Source organism: Onychostruthus taczanowskii, unplaced genomic scaffold (genome assembly GCF_017590055.1).
Source record: "Onychostruthus taczanowskii isolate IOZ18803 unplaced genomic scaffold, ASM1759005v1 scaffold26, whole genome shotgun sequence".
NCBI classification, from domain to species: Eukaryota; Metazoa; Chordata; class Aves; order Passeriformes; family Passeridae; genus Onychostruthus; species Onychostruthus taczanowskii.
The window spans coordinates 902,437-929,008 of record NW_024499906.1 but is presented as its reverse complement, the minus strand read 5'-3'; the positions used below and the strand labels follow the sequence as shown (position 1 = coordinate 929,008).

Below are 26,572 nucleotides of genomic sequence, written 5' to 3'. Positions count from 1 at the left end.
TATCTACCTTCTAAGCCCTACTGCTCTTCACCAACTGCCAGAAAGGAGCACCCATGACTGTAAAGCTTTGCTGAATGTGCAACAGCTTTGTAAACCAAGCAGCAGCTTTGTTTGGTCGCCCGCTCAGGCAACAAAGGTGTTTTGCCAGAACAAGGTCTGGGGAGTCTCTAGCACTCATGTGGCAGCTGCAGTACAGGGGAGGGCTGGGCAGTGGGAGCTGCACTCATCCCTCGGTCCTGCTGCCATCGCCATGGCAACCTGGGTTGCCCGGACGATGTGGCGGCTGATGCTCCCAACAGCAGGCTTGGGCTCATGCACCCGTTCAGCTGCCCTTCGCATCCCTCCTTCTTCATTTTCCACTTCGATTCTTGAGAACTGCGTTTTCTTCATCCTCCTGTTCCACTTCCTCCCAGTCCGTGGCACATCCAGGTCAATTTTAATAAGTAGGAACAGCTGAAATACCTTTATTTGTTCCTTCCCTTACACAGACATCAAAATAGCTGGAATACAGCCAGACAAGCAAACTAAAGAAGTCACTCCAAATATGCTAATTTTTTTTTACAGGTGGCTTACATTTCTTTCACAACAACTGATGGGAAGAAGAAAAGATTTATCCCTAAATAACAGAGCTGCTATAGCAATGGAGTAAAAGCAGCTATAGGGGTGGGCAACAGTCTGCATGGTGAGCCAAGATAAGAGAAAACATAATTTAATTATCCCAAAGCACACAGAGTTGTTAATTTGAGCTGAATCTGAATTAACTGAAAATACTGTACCAGAAAATAAAACACGTAAATAAAGTGTTTCAGAAGCACCCTTCAAAAGTTTTATCCCAAACAAAACAGCAAACTTCAAGCTGCTTTTTCCTGTTGGGCCACACATTTAAGTCAGAAAGCTGCTGTGAGTTGTTAAACCTTTGAAACCACCATAGACTTGTTACTTTCTTTTTGTAATGCTTATGAGTTTATCAAATGCAATCTCTATCCAGAATAATGGTTATAAACAGTCCTTCAGGTGACTCATGCTAATACAGCTGGGACACTGAACTGGCTAGTAATCAAATACCCATCCCAAGAAATTAGCATATTTCAAGACTTGAAGAATCAGTTTGATTATGATGTTACCTGCCACATTTTTGTATGTATGTAGGGAAAAAGTAATAAATGTAGATACTTCACTGATTTTGCCTGCAAAGGAAGTGCTTTATTTTCTTTTTCTTAACATGAAGAGAATGACTATTATCAGAGTAAGTTTTACAAAGTGACTCAGAAGTTAAAACACAATCTCATTTCTAGCACCACTGTTTGAGTGAAATAATTGATTTTAATATTTCTCTTCATATGCAAATTATCAAAGGAATGAGCACAAATGAAACAATTTCTAAAAATTAACAAGAAAAACTTATAACCTTTTCTTTTTCTTTAAACTAATAGACCTCTGCCCCAAGTTTTAGTTGCAATTATTTATATTGTATTAGAAATGAAACTTTTAGGCAAACTCCAACTGTGATGAAGAAATATGAAAATTTTTATCAAAAATGTCTGTAGTGGCACTCAGGTAATTTTTATATTATCTTGTTGTGGCTCTGGATGACAGTCTTATTAACTTGCTTTAAGGATTTAATCAGTTCAACAAATAATATTGGTTAGACCGCAGTATTTCTTGTTTCCTTAAACTGTTGAAAATGTAATTTGCCAACAAGGAAGAAATAAGTAATATTAATTGGAAAACTATTTTGAAAAAAAAAAATCCCAGAAAAATCACTGCTTCTGTTTGATTGATGCACTGTGATCCAGGGAGTTTCAAGGTTGACTCAATTTTTTGTTAATAATTAATGGGATTTTATTTACAAAAATGTTAAATGGAAAACAAGTACAGATACTTTCCATGAATACATATTACAAGAGAGCATCTCTCGTGCATTGATCAGTAATGAGTTATTATATGCACTCCAATCATAAATCCCAGTGGAAAGTTTAGCTGATAGAAGCTCTGTTCTTAGCCTGACTTAATAAGCCTGGACTGATTTACTGAGTAAATTGAAAGATATTTCAGCTTTCTTGGGTGAATTTGTTCATTCTCACATACCCACTTCTATGCAAGTTTAAGATCTAAACATCAAACCCAGCACTACTCATACACCTCAAAGTTAAGTAACTCCTCAAAGACAACAGGTAAACATCTGTTGACGAATGTTACTTTCATCAAACAGAGGAAGGATTTCAATATGTACTGAAAATGGCATAATCTTAAAGCTCAAATTTAATGTCTGTGATACACCAAATATGAACATGTTAAAAGACATTGAAATACCAATTATGATACTTTTAGCATCATGCAGGGTGAAAACTACCAAGCTCTTTTTGTCCTAAAGATATGCAGCAGAACTTAATACTGCAGAGAAGCAGCTTCAACACAAGAAAACACTTGAAGAGCAGCATATTTTTCTCATCAGTATACCTCATGCAAGTGTGCAAAGTATATCATTAGCTCCAAAATCTGAAAATCTTGCTTAGGCCAGCAATGCTGCAGCATTGTTTTTTCAAATACAAAGCACCATGAAGTAGACTTCTCCACTAGCTTGTTCATGATATTCCAAGAAAACTAACAGATTATAAGATTTCATTGCACTCAACTTAGTTTTTGAAGGAGACAATTTGATGTAAAGAGAATTCTACATTAATAACTAAAAAAAAATTAAGGCTGAAATGTGCAATTGAAGCCAAGAACATAAGGCAGTGCAGTGCACTCTTACTAGCAAACACACTGGCAGCTTAAGAAATGCTTTCCCATTTCTCATATTTTCCTATTGTTCTCCCTAACTTGTTTAGTTTTGCTTTGAAAAAGCCAGGCCCTGGTAGATTAATTGTATTCAAACTTTATTTCCATATAAAATACATTTAGTACTTCTGTTAAAAAGTGTTCTTGACCAAGTAAGTTTTCTTATCATTTGCAGAAATGTATTACTGTAATGCAAACATTGAAATAACTTTCACTATGTCAGTGAAGGCTAAGGGTATAAAGTTTTTTAAACTAAAAATAAGAAGCAATGCCCATTTGTTTGGTATGGGCTAAATTAAAGCAAAGAGGTACTAAGTATAAGAAAAAAATACCCTGCAATTACTTGGTACACTGGCATTGTAGAAGTACGGACGAAGAAAATCTTGTTTGACTGCATGATGCAACCCTAGAGCTAGTAGATCTTAGAGTGCATCTTGTAGTAGTATCTGGGTAAAACCAGATTCTGACTGCCACAGAGTTTGGATGGGATGTCTAAGCATACACTGCTTGAATCCCACCCCACCACATTTACCTCAGAACTTTAAAAGGATGTGAACTGTATGGCTATTTAATTTTAAAATATTTTATGACTTTCACATTACTATAAGTTATATTGCTGACCTGTCTCTCATTTAGCTTTAAGCAGTTAGGACTTTTTAAAATGCAACACTTTGGACTTCCACTTACTAGAAAAATAATAAAAGTATATTTTGTGTTACTACAGCTTTCCTAGAAAACATCAGCTGAAGGTGCTTTGCAGCCTTTCTGGCTGCTTAGTTCCTTCAAAATGCATAATTTCACCAAAGCTTTATTATTAATGTGAGTGTAAAAGACTTCTATAATAAGTAATATTCTCATTTTTAGACCACAGTACATTGTATAGTTTATTGGCACAGGTCAAAAATGCACTTTTTATTAGGCTAAACCTGCAGTTACAGACTGAAAAAGGAGTAAAATGCTTTAGAAACTAGAGTTGGTTCTGTTGAATATGCTAATGTTCTATAGGACTGATAAATGAGTAAGAAAAATGGGTTAGAATAAGGATGCTACGAGATGTGGTTGGGGACAAGAAAAACTATCATTAGGTATCATTCATATGGTTTCTGATGTGAATAGAAAGGAAGAAAAAAGATCCGCAAAGGAAGATCAGAACCCAAACCAAGAAATAAGGATATAGCCAGTAGTATCTGCAATTAAAAAGTTATTAACAGTTTATTTTTTAATTTCTAATATTAAATATAACCCTTCTTCAATTTGATGGGCATTGGAATGTGGAAAAGGAAGAAATTAATTCCACTTCAGCATGCTTTGTCTTCTGTCCCATAGGAAGCAACAATTCCAAATAATGTAATCCAATCTTAGACTGTAAGATTCCTGTATTTTTGACCCCGCTGAAACAAATACAAGATTTTATAATAGCAGATCTCACTACATAACAAGTTTTCAATAAAATTATTTCAGAGCAACTGCTGTTAGGTGGATAAACAGAGACTGGGTAAGCTCAGCGGAGAGTAATTGGCTGTGTCCTGTTTTCAGTCAGCAGCTGGCAACAGAGAAAGAACAGACTTAAAGCACTGGGGTAAGCTCAGAGACTGATTAGTCAGGAAGCTATTGCTAAAGGCAGCAAGAGTAGGAGCTATCCCAGGAGCTCTCTCACAGCAGTTTTCTCTGCCCTGTGAGACACAACTGGAAATCCCTTAATGCACTCTGCCCTTCATTTATTTTTGCTACTGGACATATGAGAGCATTTAAGAATGTTACTTTTTTGAGTAGTTGCCTGATGATGGATCACACAGAATTAAAATGATTTTATATTTCTTAGAGAAAGGGGAAGACTACCATCTACAGTACAATTATAAAACTAAGGATTACCTGATAGCAAAGTACTTTTTATTCTGTGCTGAATGGCCAAAATGGAGTTTGCAGCTACACACACATCAATCCTGATTTACTCTTTACACTGAAATTAAGAACTCGCATTCCAGGAAGGCTGCATAACTTAAAGCCACACTACTGATCTATTTACTTTTAATCCGGTTAAATAAAGCATGAGTAGATTTAAAAATATTATTATTGCACTAGCAGTGTAAAACAAATTACACAAGCATACTCTATAGTAAAGGAAAAGAGACAAGTATCAAAATACTAGAATTTGGAAGCATAACAAAGTTAGCTATTCCAAGTTAACGTAAATTTTGTATGCATGCATGTAAGAGAGCTACATTTTTTTTGCCCCTCAGAAGCACATGTATCATTCATTGCCTAGGACAGAATATGAACTTAAAGAGCAGCTACTCAAGCTACTGTTTCATCTGCAGTATTGAATGTACTGTGTCCTGCTTATTACCTTTATTATACACACAGACAGAGAACTAAAACATGAACAACCCTTATCAGGTCTCTCAGCCTCAAGCACTTTAAATTGGAGGCATGAAGTCATCAATTATTAACAATTCATGTAGGCTAACTCTTGTATAGGATGGGTATATGCCTCTCTCTAGCCACTACGAGGAGCCTAAACACTCTAAACAGTGCATCTATTTAAGAGGTATTTAATCTCTTAAAGAGACTAAATACATAGATTAATTTTGGAGGTCAGCTAAAAACTCTGATTACTCTGGTTTACCAGAGTAATTAACATTATAAAGCATTTCATGTGTTTAGTGCTTTGATTCTACCTTTCAGTGCAATTGTAGATGTCTGTAAAGAGAGCCTGGAGACAAATTCCACCCATCTACCAGAAGGGTGGGAAGGAGGATCCTGTAAACTACAGGTCTGGCAGCCTGACTTCGTTGCTGGGGAAGGTTATAGAACAGATTATCTTGAGTGTCATCACATGGCATGTGCAGGACAACCAGGGCATCAGGACCAGCCAACATGGGTTTAGAAAAGGCAGGTCCTGCTTAACCAACCTGATCTCCTTTCATCACCCAGGTGACTGATGAAAGGCTGTGGATGTAGTCTACGCAGACTTCAGTTAAGACTTTCAACAGTGTCTTCTATGCCATTCTCCTGGAGAAGTTGACAGGCCATGGCTTAGAGAGGGCGCACTCTTTGCTGCATGGATGGTCAGGCCCAGAGAGTGATGGAGAAAGGAACTAAACCCAGCTGGCAGCCAGTGGCTAGCAGTGTTCCCCAGGGCTCAGCACTGGGACCAGTCCTGTTTAACATCCTTACTGATGATCTGGATGAGGGCATCAAGTGCACCCTCAGTCAGTCTGCAGACACTGAGCTGGGCAGGAATGTTGATCTTCTGGAGGTCAGGAAGTTTCTACAGAAGGATCTAAACGAGCTGGATCAGTGGACTGAGGCCAATTTTATGAAGTTCAACAAGGCCAACTGGTGGGTCCTGCACCTGGGTAACAAAAACCCCTTGCAGCACTGCAGGCTGGAGGCAATGTGGCTGCAAAGTTGTCAAGTGGAAAAGGCCCTGGGGGTGCTGGTTGACAGTAACTGAACATGATCCAGTGTGTGCCCATGTGGCCAAGAAGGCCAATAGTATCTTGGCCTGTGTCAACAGTGGTGAGGCCAGCAGGACCAGGGCACTGATTGTCCCCCTGTACTCAGTACTGGTGAGGCACTCAAGTCCTCTGATTGTTTATGGGCCCCTCAATGGCAAAACATTGAGGTACTGGAGCATGTCCAGAGAAGGGCAATAGAGCTGGCATTGTTTATCCTGAGAAGGGGAGGCTCGGGGTAGACTTTATCATTCTCTACAACTCTATCACCTTCAGCAAGGCAGAAGTTGGCCTCTTTTCCCAGTCAATCAGCAACAGGACAAGAGAACACAGCCTCAAGTTGCACAAGGATAGCTTCAGGTTGGACACCAGGAAGAAAATCTTCACTGAATGGGTGGCAAGAATTTGACATGGGCTACCCAGGGAGGCGGTAGGGCCACCATATTTGTTAGTGTTCAATAAATTACTGGATGTGGCATTAGTGCCGTTGTTCAGTTGACACCGTGGTGTTTGATCAAAGGTTGAACTTGATGTTGTTGGAGGTCTTTTTCAACCTTTATGATTCTATAAAAACCCAAGCAACCCAAAACCAAAGCCACATCCCACTCACCTCCGCAACGTTTAGGATCAGAGGAAAGGATGGAGGGCTCTATTAGCTTCTAGCATTTATTTTGACATAGCTGTCATTTAATTCTATCTCACTTCATAAATACTGACCAAATACTGACCAAAACAATGTCCTCCACAAGCTCCTCCCTCAGCCTAATTGCTTAATTTGGCATTGTATTCATGAGAGTTAATCAGCAGATTTGGAAGCATTAGATTGACTCAGACAGCTCTTGAGCTACTGACGGCAGAGTGAAAGATTAGATACCATAAAGTTCACTTTATCTTAGAAAAGATGGATCACAGGAGATATTTACATTTCAGAGCATAGGAAGAAAAAAAATATATATATTCAGTCTCCCTTCTCTGGTAATGACATCAATAAAATGTGCCCACTGAAATAAGAATATGCCTCCAGATAAATGGTTTTGTGCTTATGCACCAAAAAGAAAGCAATTTTGGCAAGGAATTGAGAGTATTTGGGGATTAATCTCTGCTTTTGAAATTAAGGCAGCATTAAAAAAAAAAACACCAAATGTAATTATGACTACAGCAAAAAACAACTAAAATCAGAAAATATCAACCTTATACAAAGCTATAAGAGCAGCAGAAGCCTTTATGTATTAATAGGTTTTATATTCTGATCCCTTCTCTAGAGCCTAGAGAAAACAATGGGAAGATCACCACCTTTAAAACTTATTTTTCTGGCTAATATGTAACTGTAGCAACTCAAACAGCTGCCTTTTGGCTAAGGTGCACAACTCTGATATGAATTTCTTCTGTTGTTAATAAATTTAGTTACCAAGCTAAAAGACCAGTAAAACTTAGGTGCCAAAGTTAAACTGAGTAATGAAAGCTCTCACTCAGCTGTGTTTAACCCTGGTTCATCAAGATTTATTGTTCCCTCAAGTAGAGGATTTAAACTATGTTTTCTATATCCCTGGAAAGCTCCCTTCTGTTTATTAGCACCTCTACTCACAGAGTGAGTAATAACAAATATTAGTGAGTCTACTGATTCAAGTAATCATAATGGATGAGGATGGATGGTAATGATTCCTGCCACATTCTTGGACATGCTTCTGAAACTGCATAGCTCGATTAGCTGTAGTACACAGATGTCCAAATATCTTCTGAAACCCCCAAACTGGGCTGTGATATCCAAATTTGCTCCTGACCTAAAAGCTATCCTGCCTCAAGTACACAAAGTAGAGCTAATTCAAGTATTTTTATGTGCACTGTATTATAATGCACCATGTACACTCATCTCTTTTCAAATACAAGGAAACAGGCTCAAAGCCTAAGAAAACAGATAAAAAGAAAAACCTCTGGAATAATTATTTGCCTGTGCTGAAAATCTGCTGAGATTTCATTCCATTTCCCTGTTTATGACACTAAGTAGTCTTGATGTTATCTTTCAATTTCTTATTTTATCATTTTTGCTATGCTACAAGGAGGGAAAAAATCAAGAACTGCAAGCTTGAATAGTGTAGAATAAATTCACTCTTAGTTTTCCAAATCCCAGTCTTTAGATTTTTTTAACACCTATGGCAAATATGGTCAAGCTTATAGGGTCAGGAAGCAGCTTTTCTTTTATTTCTCTGGTATATGGAGTTAGACAATATCAGGAGACAAAAAAGCATGATAAAAACTCTTTCCCCCATGGAAATAAAGACCATCACCATTACAAACAAAGTCTTTTGAAGACATCATGACAAACTATTGTAACAGAAAGACTATGCTACTAACTAGACAGTTATAGTCTCTCAAAGAAAGAAGCATACACTAGTTATCCTCCAGGAAGTAAAATCATCTAGGAAATTGCATAGACTTCATATAGTTTTTCGGTTTGGTTAAAACACTTTTGCTTTTAAAAAGTTGTTGGCTTTCTTTTTTTTTTTTTTTTAAAGCAAAAGATTACCATGCCAAGGATAAGAGCCAAACTACTTCACAGTGCATGCTGAAAGGGAATAGATTGATTAGCCCAGTATCTTCCAAAATCCAAATATTCTTTCCTGAAATTACTTAAACTGCAGCTGCCCATCTTGGATTTGTAACTTACCTCTCCATAAGAAAAAAGGATTTGCAGACCAAGCTGCTCACACTATTCCAGATCATTCAGTGGAAGCCTGGCTATCATCTTTCCTCCTGCCATTCAAGCAAGAGCTGCATTTGACTCCTGTATTTCCTTCCTTTATCACTCATGATCTCCAGGTTTGAGCTACCAAAAGGCCTTCTGAGGATTCCGATTATTATGCTAGATGATTGATGCAGATACTGCCTTAGGCATGTATGGTGGAAATACACAAGACTCATCTATTTTTTGAATGAAACAAGATACTGGATTTATCAAGTAACTTACAGGCACAAGCACTAATTCTGATACAACTGAACTGCCAATTTTCCTTTGGAGTATTCAAAAACTTGAAAGTAAATCTTCCAAGTGTTCCCACCCCAACAAAAGGGAGAAGTTAAAGATACACTTGTTTTCTCTGCATGTTTGCACCTTTGCAGAGGATTGGCTATAAAGAAAAAAGTCAAGCAGAAACGTAACTCCAGTCATTCTATACAACATTTTTGTTCTGTTACAGCAACTACTTAGGAAAAAAAAAGAAAAAAAATTCTCCCAAAGGCGGAAAAAATCCCACCACATTAATAGAACACATTCACTTACATGCAAAAATAGATGACTTAGAAAAGTGCTTGAAGAATTTAATGAAAAATGTTCTGTGCTTTCTCTAAATCTTTTGAATGCTGACTGATTAAACAATGTTGCATTAACCAGACATCACTGGAGTCACAGAACAGACTCGGGTCAGGAATCATACTCTGTTAGGATCTCAGATTTTGTCCCCAGTGAAGTCTTAAACCAGAGAAAACTCATTTTTAATTTCTAGCTGATGAAAATTTCCTACCTAATATTTCACTTGTGGTTTATTTGCGGTTTCTTTATGAAAGATAACCCATTTAAGAAAATATATATATGTGTGTGTCTCTATCTAGCTATTTTTAAAAACCCACAATATAAATAGCTTTATGGCTGTTGTTCAGCAAATCTCCTACTCAGATCAAATTTCTAAAAGCCTCTGAAGAAGGAGGCAGAAGTTTAGATACTACTTGTTCTTAACATTCAGAAAACTGAAGTGAAACAGGCTGGTAAATTTATACCTCAAATCTTGTTGAACAAATATGGAAGAGACTTGAAAAGTGCTCTGAGAAGTGAGAGAATCCCTTTGCTATACCTATAAACTTGGTAATTGTGTTCAAATGGGAAATTCTATGTGACTAAAATATGAAAAGACAAATATGGGTAAATTGCTGGTAATTTACTCCTTTGCAGATTTAAGATTTTCCACAGATAAATATTCAGCTGACTGATTTGAATATATAACTTGCCTGCTGTACCTTTTGGAAATCCAGTTACCTACCTAGGCAATTATGAAGCTGACATTTACGGTATGTGCAATTATGGAATATACAGTGTCACTGCTTTCAAATGTCACCTCTTTGCTACTGTTCTTATCTTGCAGAAAGTGTCCTCGCCTTCCTTGAGAGCCGTGATCTTATTCAACTAATACCAATGAACACTGGCAAAATATTTACAAAAGCAATTAGCTCTTCCAAGTGTCTAATTTGACGTCTTCAAAGGGTCACATGATAAGGTCCACCTTGTCTCAGGGTAGTAATTAAAATTTTTACTCTGAAAAAGCTTGGGTTCTCGTTTTTGTCTATATTATGTTCAGATACAATGCTATATGATAAGACACAGGGTGAAGGATATGCAGGCAACCTCACTCATGAGAGTTGATAAGGGAAATCTCACAATACTTTAATAAAATAGAGACATTTTTTGTAGGATTACAATTCCTTCTCACCTTTCTAAATGCAGGTTGCCAGTGTGTGTTTAGCTTATACTAAGGGCAAGATAGCATATTTTTTCTGTCTAGATCAGTATTTTCACAGTAATAATATGCAATTACAACTAATTTGAAGTACCCTTTTCCACTCTTGACAGAGTCTACAACCATTTTTCAGCATTTGGCACTTTAAAATAAATAAATTATTAAATAAATGAGTGGTTTATACCTCTCCATATCAGTCTTTATTTTAAAGAACCTTTTGTTAGAAAAGGCGCCCCCCCCCAAATTCTCATTTTTCGTTCTAAACTCTTCTTGCTGGCTGCCATCCCTTCTGAATTGGAAATTTTCTTCCTCCTAATGTTAAATTACGAGTGTGAGAGACTGCTAAAAACTGCATCAAAATTAATCTTTTTCCTAGATATTTCGGAATGAAAATTCTTCAGGGATATTTTTGTGATGGTATACATTTGCAACTGCAGCAATGCAGAAATAGTTCTAATAAAAGAAATAAAAATGTGTAAATTCACTTTCCTTGTCTGGATATTATTTTTTCTTTCCACACATGCAAAATTGACTTTTATGGTCAGTTCCTTTGAACTCTGCTGTATGCGCTAGGAAAAAAACTATTATAAACAGAGTAGATGGTTCCAGGGGAATTATTTCTGTTAGAATAAGCAGCAATTTTACTTGACCTATGAAGTCAATATTGAAGTGAAGGTTTGGTCTTAAAATGGCAACATCTGAGAACCATTTTTTAATAGAAATCCTATTAAATGTTTTCCTTTCATAACAGTTCCTACAGTTATTCCATGTCTTCTACTGAGAAAACTTGTCTATTGAGTAAAACTTCACAAAGCTTAACAAAAATTTTCTCCACCAGAGGTACTGATGTTTTGTGATCACATGACTAAACATGTACAATGCCTTGAAAGCAGTATCTACTGTGAAGGACTGCTAATGCTCAAGAGGGTACCTTTACTACTAACATGTGCTGGGGAAAAAGTTACCTTTATGGGTAGCTTCTTCACTGTTACGTACTTCCTAATGTTCACTACATACAGTTGAGGAAAAGACAGCCACATACACAGACTTAAGGAAAAATTAGGTTGAAATGCCAATCATAGCTTGCTGTCACATACAATGATGAAATAAAAATTACCTCTATGTGGTCACACAGTTTCAAGAACTAAGATGAGCTTGAGCTCACTGTCAGCTTCACTTGTCAAAAATAAGGAAGCTGAGACATTAATATGAATATCAGATGACAGTTCTATTATAAATATGAGATGAAAAGAAGCGAACACACATGAAAAAAGGGTTTCCTTATGCTTAATTGGGACAGAATGACTTTACTACATAAGGGTTTTATTTAACAGTAGTCTTTAAAATGCTTCAGACTAGATGTGACATGAAAATTATTCTATTGTGTATAGATTTACTGAACAAACAGCTATAACAATTACAACCATCTCTTACCATGGAAGTTTGATCTCCATATAGAAACAATACCTTTTTATCACCTTTAGAAATGTAGTCCACAATGCAATTACTGATTGTGACAGAAAGATTTCTTTCAACCTCTGCAGTCTCAAAAAGCAATCTATATTTTTTTGCTTGCATTTTATTATAGCTTTTCTTTACTCACAGCATTTTTAATATGATCAGCTTGTAAAAATAAAGTCTTTCTGCTGCATTTCAGGTATGTGTTTATATGCAATCAAAGCTGCATCTCAAATTTGTATTCATGCAATTCAGGTAGCATTAGCTTGGCTAATGCTACAGCAAATAAATGCGTAGCCATAGCAGCAGAGAACTTGATGCAGGCTGCAAAACCTGACCAAAAACTTAGTGAATAATGCAGCTTTCTGTGCTGCAGTGGGCTCTGCCCTGCTTTGGATATGCTGCTCCATATATCTGGACTTCAGTAGCTTGAAGTAAACATACAAGCTGCAAATATGCCTTGACTCCTGTTGTAAATAACTGAAAAACTTAGATCAGCCATAGCTATTAGCTGCTTGAAATGATCTTCTAATGTGCAAAATCCTGATTGCTGAAAATTAAGTGCTTTCTTCTGCTTCCTAAATAAAATAAAAGAGCTCCTGGGTTAGATGCTATTGAATCCTAAGCACACCACTAAAACTATACCAATACTTTGCTTGTGTCAAACAGTGTTCTGAATTGGAATTACAGCAAAAGAATGTACCACAATATTTACTGCAGTCCATGGTCCTTTGCAGTTAAAGCAAACTGTAACATTAACACATAGTTTTGCACATAGATGTAATTCAGTAGGTAATTTAAAAATAAAAACCACTATGAATGGGAATGATATATACCAATCGTATCTATAGCCACTAAGATCTAGTGCATATTACTTGCATTCTTAAGGCATTAAAACACTTCCACAACTTAGCAATTCTTAACGTATATTACTTCTGTTAGTTATGCAGCAGGAATTTTTCTCCACAAGAAATATTGTGACTTGATGGGCCTTGTCACAAGCATTAAAAATACAACTGGTAATTCTGGTCACAAAAATAGAGCAGATTTAAACTTGACAAAACCTACATATCACAGAATCACAAAGTTGGAAGAGCCTTTCAAGATCATTGAGTTCAACCCATGCCCTAACACCTCAACTAAACCACAGCACCAAGTGCCATATCTAATCTTTTTTTAAACACATGTTTTTTTAAACACATCATGTTAGAAAGAGGCAATCTGTTCAATAACAGAAGAATACAGTAGGATTGAAAATAAAATAACACACATTCTGCTACCATGGAATGTGGCATGAGAACAAGCACTCTTTTTTAATTAGAAGTACCAGCTGAATACTACCAGAGCTTTCAGGAAAGCTCAACAAATCATGAAGAGAAAAATGGCCCACGCATTAGCTAGCATTTCACTAAATTTATTATTGCTCTTTTTTTTTTATTTTTTTCCCTTAAGCAATCTATTTAGTTAAAGGAAACAATTCCAGTTCTCAGTCCTAGATCCGAGCAGCATTGTCTTGCTTCTCTGTATTACTTTGTTTTACAGGGTTTGGCTAAGCTTGAAAAGCAAATGCTAGTTTGATACCTTGTGTAGCATCACACTGAGGGTGACACTGGCAGTGGTTAGAAAAATTTCCTTCCTGCTTCCATTTATATGACAGCTATGGAGAAAGTGTGCACTCAGGCTGTATTTCTCTCCCTTCTCATGTCCCATGAGACATGGAACCAATTTCCTGTCCCGTGTTTGTGTGGGATAGAGTTAATTCCTTCCAAGTAGCTGGTACAGTGCTTTGTTTTGAATTGAGTCTTTGAAGGATGTTGATAACACACCAGTTGTTGCTCAGCAGTGCCGACCCTAAGTCAAGAATTTTCAGGTTCCCGTGCTTTGGGATGCTCACATGCTCTGCATGTGCTCTGCTCAGTGGGCAGAGACACAGTAAACTGGGGGGGAGCATAGATGGGACAGCTGACCCGAACTGGCCAAAGGGATTCTCCATATCATATGGCATCAGGCTCAGCATGCAAACTGAGGAAGTTGGTCAGGAGATGTTGATTGCCAGGAAAAGACTGGCTCAGCATTGGCTCACAGTGGTGAGCTGTTGTATTGTGTATCACTTTTTTCTCTTGTGTTTCATTCCCCTCCCTCCCTCCCTCTACTTTTTACTCCTCCTTCTCCTCCTCCCTATTATTATTATTATTAACCTATTTCAATTATTACACTGTTCTTTCCTCAAGCCATGAGCTTTACCTATTTCCATCGCACCAGCAAAGACAGAGCGTGTGGCTGCGAGGCACTTAATTGCCAGCTTGGGGTTGTAACACTATTTATGCTTGGATCTGATTTGGTTTCCACTTTTGTAAGAGAAATATCTTTAATCATAAAGATGAAGCTAGATTTTTTTTAATTTGGTTGGTTGTGTTTTGAAACACAAGATATTAGTTAGAACTTGATGGCACCTGCCCAACAGAGACTACTCTACTCTAAAGGATTCAGGATAGCCATTTCAAGTCATGGATTGTAATTCTTTTTGACTGTATGATGAATCCTAGGTATGAATCTGCAATATGCATTAATAGAATACATCTTCTATAAGTGAATCTGTCAGTCTCAGCAGAATAAACAGTAACCAAACCAGTAACAAAGTCAACCCAAACAGCCAAAACCAGTACAGAAGCAAACATGGAAAGTGCTTGAACTGCTGCTTAAGGATTTTCAGCAATCTCCACACATTTCAGCCTTACAGCAAGAGAGTAGGTTTTTTCCCATGATATAAAATTTGGCATCCATTTGAAGTTTTAGGCTGGGAAAAAAAATAGCAAATTAGGAACAATCAAGCCAATACTTCTGTCTAATAACATATCCCAGTTTCTGGGGACATAAGAAGTGAAGCTGACGTGAGCTGAAGTCACAGACTTCTTGCTTGTATGGTATATAAGTAATATAGACTGTTATATAGTGCATTTATCACTTATTATATTAATATAGATAGAAAGAACACACAATTGAGCACGTATGTATATATCAGATATAAAGTGGAAGAAAAAAATGATACAGAGAACAATACTGACATTATACACATTGTTGAACCCAGAAAATTAAAGAAACCTTATCCTTATAATTCCTGTCTTGACTGACTACATTAAATTTATTAAGGTTATTATTATCCAAAATTGACTTTGACACTCAGTCTACCATTCATTCTAGACAGTATGTAACCTAAATGACCATATACTTTTACTAAAAAGGAAATAAATACTTTGAACCCATCATAATCTACAACAGGTTTGGTGCTCTATTTGGCTCAAGATAGTTAGATGTAACACACAGACATTGTGACAAGTGTCAACAAATCAAAAACATGCTAATGAATTCCTTAAAATCAAGCTCAGATCTGTACTAGCCTGTTTCTGAGCCAACAAGACAAGTGAAAGGAACATTGAATTCATTTTAAAATGTCTTAGAATGAGACTGTCTCAAAATGTTCTATGGAAAAACTGACTTTGGTAAAAACAACAAAAGATCCAAGAGTTTACTTTTAATCTTCTCTCCAAATTAGATGTCCGAACTTCAAATTTTAGCACCAAGTGATATCCATCTGATGTACAAATCTATCCATGGTTTAGACTAAGATTTTTCAGCATTAAAATTTTGGTGAATGTGAGAGTTTGTTTTTGTTGTTTTGTTTTTTAATCTGAAACATGGCCATAATGTTTGACCAAAGGTAGTTAAATTTGAAAACTGGAAACTACAAGTCTGTCTACAGACACCTACCTAGATGGAATGTGCTGATAAGAAGCAGTATTCAATATGAATGCTCTTACAAGCAGAACCACTTACAGGATAAATTCAGATGTGCTCTATAGTCATTGCTTAAATATCAATATGTTATGTGCTAGACAAGTACCTGTCAAATATAATTGATTTCTCTTTGATTCAATTTCTGTAATTATCGACAAACTGTCCTTTCAGCTCTATTTTCCTCAATTTTGTTTTTTATATGCCAAATTCAACAGGTTTGGGGGGTTTTTTGCTACACTCACTTAGAAAAATAAACACTTACACATGAAGTAAAATTAATATAATCAATTTTATGACATCTGCTTCATAAAACCCGCAGTGTATTTAAATATCAAAAAAATAATGTAATCTGCTTAAAAACTAAGAACTATCTTTTCCCCCCATTATTCAACTTTCTCTTTAACAGAAGGACTACAGATATAAACTTTTTCCTGAGACCACTAGTCATAAGCAACTGAGTCACTCTGGACTCCTCAAGCTTAATTGAAACACAGCCAATATAGTAATATTCTGCAGACTGACTATCTAACAAAGCTAACAGGCACCCACACCGGCACTGTCACTTGCAAGAACAAGTCCTACTGATTACAGTGAGATAGTTCAGTAGTTTACAAATAAACATTTACTATAACTTCGTTAAGTCAACACTCCTTTTGAATTAATACTGATAAACAATAGCTTAAACCATTCCAGCTATAGCACCAAGAAAACCAAGACAAAGAAACACAGAATGAATGCCAAAAGTTCTCAGATTCAGTATAATAGGCACTTAGTAACTAACACTTGAAACATTACACAATCTCTGCTTTCTTTTACAATTCCATAAACCCTAAAACACTTGCATAATGATTCTTAAGGATTATAAAACTACTGCAATTTAAAAACATAATCAAAATTTAAATAAATAAAAATCCCACAGAAGGTAGAAGAGCTTTGCAGAGGAATCAGTAAGTATAGTCTCAGGATGTAATATTCAGATAATTCTTAAAAAGCAAGTTCCAATATGGTTTAGTACTCCACTGATGTATAAAACGGAAAAAATAATCACAGCAGTCTTGAAAACACAGATCAACTACATAAGCTAAGCTAAGAAGTGCATGCAATTCATGAATATGGTTCATTACCATGGTTACAAGCTTTCAGCACAGGCCGCTGTGTGGTTGGACTGAGATTTTGTGGTGTGTCTGCAAAAGCAAAGAAACAATGGAAATAAAACACCTGTTCGAATGCTACCAGAGTATTACAACATTACAAAGCAGAAGTTTAGGAATTTAAGAATTACAAGTTAGGTATTTCTTGGAATAAATTGCGGTTATATACCAGAAAAATAATTTGACTCAGACTCACCTATGGAGCAAGATAACTGTCACTTCCCCCATACAACTATAAGCCCTAAAATGTTAAAGTACATTTGGCTGTACTGAAAAGTCTTGTCATAATGATCTGGCTAGAATAAGTTCAGTACATTAATTTCCAGTCTTACTGACATAAAGCAACAGTCTCTGAAAACTCATTGTGCAAATGAATTAAATCTGACATCATCTAAATTTTAGAGCACAGGACCTGTAATGCTTTTAACTTTCTCTGAAGAATAAAATCTAAAATATAATATTCACCTTTGGACCTTGGTGTCCTTTTCCTTCGGTCTCGAAAAGCCGCACCTGACTGCAAGGCCTCCAACAGGCTATCCATCACTCCAGTCTCCTCACCTTCTGTAAAGGAAAAAGAAGGAACCCTCTTGTTACCATAGCAATATCAAAGCATAAAGAGTAACAGCAACAAAAACCAATAACAATGGATACCAATATTATTACTAAAACAATTAATTTCAAACTTCGACCAGTACTTTAATATTTACGAATTGCTCTCTTGCAAGTAACTACAACAGATTTGGTTTTCTAGCGATTCAGCTAGAAAAAATTCTATTCCACTCATTTCACGTTCCTCTTTCTCTATACAGAGAGTCAAGCATAGTTTTAAGTGAAATGTCATTTAACTCATATTTTCATTTTAGTACCCTTCTACAACTGCAAATAATCACTCATGTCAGCTTTCGAGAGCTGTCCTTTATATGATTTGTTACATTTGACAAAATACTATTCAGTTATTGCGATAAAAAGTTAAAATTGTTTCTCAGCAGGGAGCAGAGTGAACAGTATAGGGCTGGATAGGATATAGTGATATCCAGATGTAGCTTTAATCAAAAACCATTTTCCGTTCACATTTAATAACCTCTGGTCAATATTAAATAATTGATGTAGTTCAGGAAAATTCAACTCGTGTATTTATATGCTTTTAATGCCTAATAATATACACAGGTGCATAATAACCCCCAAAAGAATTATGAATGTTACTCTGAGGTGGTAACCAAATGCAGGTATTAAACACTCTCCTTTTACTTCCTTTAATAAACATATCAGAAAATGTTATATTTTGTAACCTTGTTACCTCATTGTATGTATGCATGGGAGGACAAAGAACAGAACCCAGGGATTAACTACACAACAAAAAAATCTCCATGGAGGAATAAAGAATTCCATGATAGAAATCTCATTATACCCCACTGGGCAATACTCCCTAGGTCAACACACATCTTGGATAGAGTCAGCAGTTATTGCTAACAGTGAATACGCAAATCAGGATCTAAACCACTTGGTGCATATAACAAGATGCCGAGTACAGGGGGACAATCAGTGCTCTGGTCCTGCTGGCCACACTACTGCTGACACAAACCAGGGTGGCAGTGGCCTTATTGGCCACCTGAGAATACACTGGCTCACTTTCAGCTGCTGTCAATCAACACCCCCAGGGCCTTTTCAGCTGGGCAGCTTTCCAGCCACTGTGCTCACAGCCTGCAGGGGATTACTGTGACACACATCCCAGACCCACCAGTTGGCCTTGTTGAACCTCATACACCTGGCTCACTGATCCAGCTTGTTCAGATCCCTCTGCAGAGCCTTTCTGTCCTCCAGCAATTCAACACTTGTCACCCAGGTTGGTGTCATCTGCAAACTGACTGAGGGGGCACTCAATTCCCTCATGCAGATTACTGACAAAGATACTAAACAGGACAGGGCCAACACTGAGCCCTGTGGAGGGCTACTCATGGCCAGCCATCAGCTGGATGTAACTCTACACACCACCACTCTTTGGGCTCAGCCATCCAGTCAGCTTTTTATCCAGCAAAGCGTAACCCTTCTCTATACTCTGTACTACCAGATTAGTTTTCAACCTTAGACAAAAGTGCTACACACAAAACCAAATAAGTGAAAATTAGCAGAGAAATTATAATTTTGCCTAACATTTGTATTTATGGCAGGTATAGAATCAACATGAAGACTGAAATATAGAATTTTTTTTTTTTCATTTTTCTTTGTGTTTGCTATAACATGCTTTATTTATTACACTGAAGCTTGCTCTTATGACTAATGGACTATCACACCTATTAGTATGGCTTGGAATACACCTTATAAAAAAATCAATCACAAAGACTGTCTTTGGCTTCCTATTTGTTTGTTCAGGTTTGGATTTCGTTTTGCTTTTTCTTATTCTGGTTTTGGTTTGGTTTGGGGTTGGTTTTTTTGTGGTTGTTTTTTTTTTTCTTTTTGGTTTGGTAGGGGGTTTTTGTTACTTGTTTAACTTTCTCCATCTGATGTCATGCAATTCTTTAAAATACTAATGTCTAGAATGAATATAGTCAGTGAATAGTTTCAAACCAACATGATGCCTGAAGACATTTTGAGCCAAGCCATTAGTTACAGTAATGAACATGAATGCTGGAGGAAAGCTGATAAGCATTTTGGGTAATGGCAATTCAAACAATACTGAATAGTATCACAGTCACCAAAATGATACCATTAATGTCTATGAAAAAGAGTTCATAAGTTTTATTTTAGGAAGTAGGAAAAACAGAAGAAAAATTTCAAGGCTATGTCAGCATGTCACCTGTTTCCTCTTAAGCCTGTCCAAGACTACTACAGACTTCATAGTAATTTTAAAAATGTAACAATTTTCAGTATAAAAAAAACCCTGATTACTATAAAAAGGCTAATCAAATAAATTTTTTAAAAAGAAGATTTAAAATAATTAAACAGAAATATTTCAAACCCACAACTTATTGTAGTAAAGCTGTAACATTTACGTGCACTATTTATTTTTCACACTTATCTGAAATATTCTGGTAGTCACAAAGTGGATTCTAGATCAGTGCTTCCATTGACATGCAAAACAGTATCAGAAGAATAAATTTAGAAGATTGAAACTTGAATGAAAAAGCTCCTCTAATAGTTGCTCTGTATACATGGATGTACTGAAACAAGCTAACCACTGCAAATAAAAGCACATACTTAACAGTCTTTGTACCCGAACCATGTAGAAAGCCTGGTTTTCAAACTCGTACAACTTCAGTACTACAACTTCAGTAGGCTCCAAACTCCGGTTTCTGATACCCCTATCAGCAGCTGATTGTGACAACTTTTGCCAAGTTATGCAGGTAACTATCAGTACCCACAGCATTAATAATGTTGTCCAAGTGCCTATGATGGGGAGATTAAGAAATGAGAGTCTACCATGCAGTATGTGAGAAATCTTTTAAATTACCTTGGGAGAGCTGTACACAACATCACTACCATGCCAGTACAAGAGTCACAAATACTCGTGTTCGATATTAACACTTCCTAAGGGGCCTTTAAATCGGCTTTCACAAGCTGCTGCAGATGACTGGCACCAGTCCCAACCCGCTTCCTAATTAGCCAAGTGTATCAATCTTTTGACATGATAGAACTAGGAATCCTGGTTGGCTTGCAGATAGCTACACAGTCCACAGTAATTCCTTTGAGAAAGATACCCTTTTATGATTTAAATGATCTCTTTTCCCTCAATTGCAGAATAGAAGATTTAAACACTTTTTAATATCATACCTAATTAAAACTCATACAACTGTCTTTTAAATACCACCTAAAGGAGAAGTAAACTTCCCAAAGTAGCCGGTAAGTCTTGCCCTTGACATTTCAGTGCCAAGTCAGATATAAACTACCTAATTTCATAATTACATCATTAAAAATGTTAAGAATATTAAAGACCCTTCTCTTCTAGTGCAGTGACTGTCATTAGCTTTACATGTGCACCTATAATGTCTTATAATGATAGGAACAGATACCGCAGTCAGTAGTGACACCTGCATTTCATGTGCTTATAAAGAACAAATTATATATACCATAATTCCAGGAGCAGTAGTTCACTGACAGGACAGAATCACAAATATCATTAGCAATGTGGTTTTATAAAAAGTGTTGTAACAAGCTTATTTTGGATGAAAAATGTTTTATTTTTACAGTTCTCCTGAACCTGTCCAATATAAAATAAACCATAGAACACCAGGACTCCAAAAGTTCATTTACCAGGAGAAAACATAATAATATGCCTGTTTCCTTTTTCACAGAATCAAGCTTTATTCACCTACTCTTCTCACAAAGGAAAATACCAAGAAGTTTCAGAAAAGCAAACCAGGGATTCTTTAGCATGATTACTGTTGATGTTGCTTACTCAGTCTGTACACTTACAAGACTTAGCTACAGGAATCTTGACTATCATCTTCCACCTGCCTTTATTTATGGCATTGCAACTACATGCAGCTATTTGTTATACTGTAGGTAATGAAAAGGACCGGCTCCTAAAGCTAAACACTAAGTTTCATGTGAAACTAAAACCATACAACTTGGACAAATACCTACATTAAAAACAGACCTTACAGATTCCATACCTGTTACAGAAGGAAAAGGATGCAAAACCTGAAGGGCTACTCCTAAAGTTAGCTGGATAGCCGAGTTTAATTATCTTTGTTTCATCTTTGACGTAACTCCATGACAGCACTCAAGTCTTCATATTCATTAACAACAAACTTGGAGCGCTGAAGCTAACGGATTTGTTTTCCTCATCTTAAGAATTAATCCTCTCAATTCAGCAAATACCAGAATTGATACTTTTTTACTCTTGTTTGCTAGAATACAGACTGTTTCTTTTATTCTTCTTCTTCAGCTCAGGACATAGTTCAAGTTAGACATACTGCACCCTATTTTTGACTGACTAAAATGTAAGCCCTTCACAGCCTACTCCCAGGTTTAGCTCCCTCCTGTCTTGTGCATTTACATACAAAAATTTCAGAGGCAAATGATTACCAGGCTTAGGACAGTGACAGCTAAGATGTTTCCAGACTATTTGCACAGGGAAGGAAAAAAGGAAGTTACATCTTTTTACTTTATTAAGGTTGTACCTTTACTTTAAAAACATCATGAAAAGTCCTTTATATTTGCTTTTATAAGGTTAGGACTGATTTTGATTAGTGCAGGCTACAAAGCACTTCTCAGCTGACTAAAGGCCTCCATCTAAACTTGAAGTAACATTCTCTGAACAAAATCACAAGAGGAAAACTTTAGGCATGGTGTTGTTTTGAATGACTTAGGCTCCAGGAAGCAGAACAGCAGATCAGGGAGAGGAAGATAATTGAAGCCATCAGTGCAGCAGTGGGCTCCAGTGTTTTGGATGTGGGTTCCAGCTTTTCAGTCTCAGAGTGTGAGGTAGCCAGATTCTGTGCAGTATTCACAGTGATGATGTGAACACTTTCTAGATCTTTCAGCCATGTATATGATCAGGGCAGAAGGTTTTTTGAAGGCTTTTACATTGTAAACATAAAAACATAAAGCAACCTTAAAGTTTCAATGTAATATTGAAACATTTAGGTAGTCATTTAGCAATGACTACCTAAACTCTGAGTCTTCATTCCAATGAAACTCAGATACAATTTTGCAAAGAAATTGTGGGTGGATGATAAGAGCCATAAAGAGATTTTCTTTGTCAAGAAAATGCACAGGATACGTAGGCTTCAACTTGAACTTTTTATAAGGCTTTGATTTTTTTCTGGTAAAAGCCATAGCAGCAATCAGATAATCTTCATTGACAGGTAAGTAAAGGAATACATAACTATCAGTCTGACTTTCAACAACAGTGCACAAAATAGAGCCATGACCCAGAACACAGGGATTCCTTTGACACTGATAAAATTTTGGAAGAACCTTGTTACAATACAGTAAGAAAATAAAAATTTCCAGTGAACAGTTATAAGCAGAAACAGGTGCCAAGTGTACTTTGAATGGACTGGCTGAAAGGACAGCTCCTTTTAGATTTAGAAGTATTAAATGAAACTTAAGAAAAGTATCACTATTGCAGTGACTTCAGGAGAAGAACACATAACAGGCCTTGCAAAAGCAAAACACCTGCACATACCTCACATTTCAAATCAACACTCTAGTCCAGTATCAGAAGAGTTACATTTCTTACTTATGCCCAACACAAAGTAGAAAGCCTTTGATAGCTTCAGAGCCCTTGACAAGTATAATCTAAAAAGGCATGATTTCTCCTAATGACTGATGCACCCATTCCATAAATCTAGCTGAGAAGAGTAGGTTTCATGCCATCTTGTTTGCTCTTGATAAACTGGTCCATTGTTGAGCTGTCCTAGAGTGCTTTTATGGTTTAGAAATAGATACATTTTGACTCTAAGCATAATAACAAAGAGGGTCCCAAGCTCCAAGAGAGCTTAAAACAAGTTAAATTCAAAATAAACTCCACCATTCGCAAAGTCTGAAAGACAGCTGTCCCTTTCAAATCAGCTGTTGAAATTAAGTTTGGTACCTACACAAATTTAATTTAAGATCACTCATATGACAACACCAAAAGGTAAGCTGTGGTAAGAGGTGGTTCTTTACCACAGAGATACAAAAATACTTCAGTGGTGTAAGGTACCAATTCTTGCATCTCAGTTGGATCACAATTTCCCATTTAAGTAATGGGACTGAGAGTGAAATTATCTTAATATTGAGCTTTTTAATAAAAATGCTAATAAAACATTTCTGATGTTCATTGTGAGTCTATAAGTCCCTTCTTTCTATGACAACAGAAAAAAGCCACTGTAAACTCACACTGAGTTTTCCACAGAGATTATCCAGTTTTATTTATATTGGTGCCAGATCCACAGAATGACTCTCAAAGCAAGTGTTTCTGAGAGATATGTAGGTAAACTGGACTTATAAAAGAATTAACAGAAAGCTAAGCCTTTGAAATTGTGCACCCCAGGACTTGATACTGGGGATAATATTTATTACATCTTTGTTCATGACCCGAATGATGGAATACAGTTCAGTCTGATCAAGTTTGCATATCATGCAAAATTCAAAATAATGGCTGACCCATTCAGAAGAACCTTGAAAAGTTTGACACATAAGCATCCTAATGAACTCCAACAAAAGACCTGTATGTGATGAGGTGAAACCTCATCCAGGATCACAGATAGGGGGCTAACTGGCTGGAAAGTATCTTAAAAAAAAACAACTGGGGACTCTGGTAGACAACATACTGATCACGGGTCAGTATTGTGGTTCTGTGGCAACAATGACCAAAGGAAAGCATTGCCAGCAGGTCACAAGAAGGCATCCTTCCCCTCTTCTCAGCACTGGTGAGACACATCTGCAGTGCTGAGTCCAGCTCTCGCACCCCTGTACAAGGGAGACACAAACATATCCAAAGTCAAGGGCCACGAAGACGCTAAAGAGATTAGAGCATCTCTCATGAGAACACTGAGAGTGCTAGGGCTGTTCAGCCTCAAAGGAGAAGGCTCAGAGGGATCTTATATAAATACCTGTGGTGAACAGTGTGGGGTATAAAGGGGACTGTGCCAGACTCATCTTAGAGATGCCCAGAGAGGACAGCAGGCAATGAGCACAAACTGATTACAAAGAGGTTACCTTTTCACTAAGTCCACTGACTTTTGCACACACACCTAGTCTCTCACCAACTCCACAATACAGGATTGTTGTTACACAGAATAGTCTAGAAATGCATTTTGTATTGCATTACCTGGTAATATTTTTAAAAGCCACTTAAAAGACACAATCTTTTTAATAGCCTTTTTCCTATTCGCTTGGGATGCTGTGCCTTTTAGTGGGGAAAAAAAAGCCTGCGAAATTGAGAACAATGCTAAATCCCTTTTAGTTTTATTTAACCACTTATAACTAAAACAGATCAGCCTTACACACTCACATTATCTAAGGTTATGACTTGAAAGGACAGCTAATAGCAAGAACTATTGATTACATACAAAGAAGTCAGTCAACATGTTTTACTATTAAGGAGTTTCCCCTTTTCTTTACACGTCACAACTCCAATGACACTGACAAGAACACGACCAATCTGCTTTCCAGACTAGCCAAAACCAAGTATTTTCATCAGTTTTGTTTCACAGGGGGAAATAAAAACATCTATTATTGAGATGAATTGATTACAATTTCATTTAGAAAACAGGAAGAACAACTATAGGAGCATTATTAATTGAACATAGCTTCTTGAAAGAATATATGGAGCTGGATATAATCACCTGTGTGGGTGTGTGCGAACATCTTATCTCCTGGTTACTGTGTGCCTCTGAAGGAGCTTATTGAGCACAGTACTGTTTCCATTTAAATTTATAAAGAGGCACTAAATTAGAAAATATACACAATCATTGCTCATACTGAAACTTGTGCTACAGAGATGAGAGGCTCAAGAAAATTTTCAGGTTAAGTATTTTTTCATGAGTGGAGTGATAAAGTTCTGACTGGATTGCGTGACTGAGCTTACTCTAAGGAAAACTTCTGGGCAGCTTTGGGTGGGAAAGACCCTTTGGTCTTGAGTTGGGTAGGTGTAAATGCCTAAGAATACCCAGAAAAATCAGAACAACAGCCACCTACCCCTGCATCCTTTGTGCACTAGTAGCCAATAGCAAACATTTATACAAAGGACAGGATAAATATATAATTACATTTCTAGAATGGTCTCTTGGTCTCCAACTGTTCATGACTGAAAGACTTTGTGTTTGAATTTAGTAGCCTTCAATAGAGAGAAGCTGCCAGAGAAATCAAGTAACTTTAGTCAGCAAGCTTCAGAGCAAGAATATTTTGGTATGCAGTAACAAGACTGTACTTCTGTACAACCACTGAGGTATTGCTGAGTGAAGATAAGCGTCCTACCAAACAGCATGGTAATAGAAGCAGCAGCAGACTCAGTTTGAAGGAAGAGTCAGAGACATGACCTTCCCATCAGCTAGCTTTCCAACAATTACAGAGCAGGTTCTTGGCTCTTTTACAACCTTGAACTAAGAAAAGTAAAAATAAAGCATATTCTCCAATGCTTTAGTAAGGATATTTATTCCTCCTCCTCTGCAACTTGAGAAAAGAAACTTTTGATGATACAGAAAAAAACCTGAAAGAATAAAAGCATCATATAGCAAGAGTGAGAGTCTAGAGGACTCTGATGTCTACCTCCTTACAGAGGGGATGTGAGGTAGTATTTGGAGTAGGAAATGCCTACTCAAATCAAAACCTACTATCTGTACAAACGTTAGAGATGTTTAATCCCAAAGATGTCTCCAGAGATTGTAATTGTTTTTCATGGTAATGCCACTTTAAGTTTGCAGCATTGTTTTCACATTTGTTGAGAAATTTTACCATAAATGGCAAGTCTTATGAGAATATTCATCTACAGACA

The 26,572-nt window shown here is 36.8% G+C and overlaps 1 protein-coding gene across 1 annotated transcript in view; it reads right to left on the bottom strand.

The window, feature by feature from the left end:
* DIAPH3 (diaphanous related formin 3) overlaps positions 1–26,572 on the bottom strand; it is a 205,032-nt gene that overhangs the window by 38,546 nt on the left and 139,914 nt on the right. Inside the window, exons 26-27 of the mRNA XM_041407327.1 lie at positions 17,614–17,709; positions 17,122–17,181 (exon numbers count right to left, since the gene is read on the bottom strand). Coding sequence (XP_041263261.1) covers positions 17,122–17,181; positions 17,614–17,709 — 156 coding nt within the window. The remainder of the gene's footprint in view (positions 1–17,121; positions 17,182–17,613; positions 17,710–26,572) is intronic.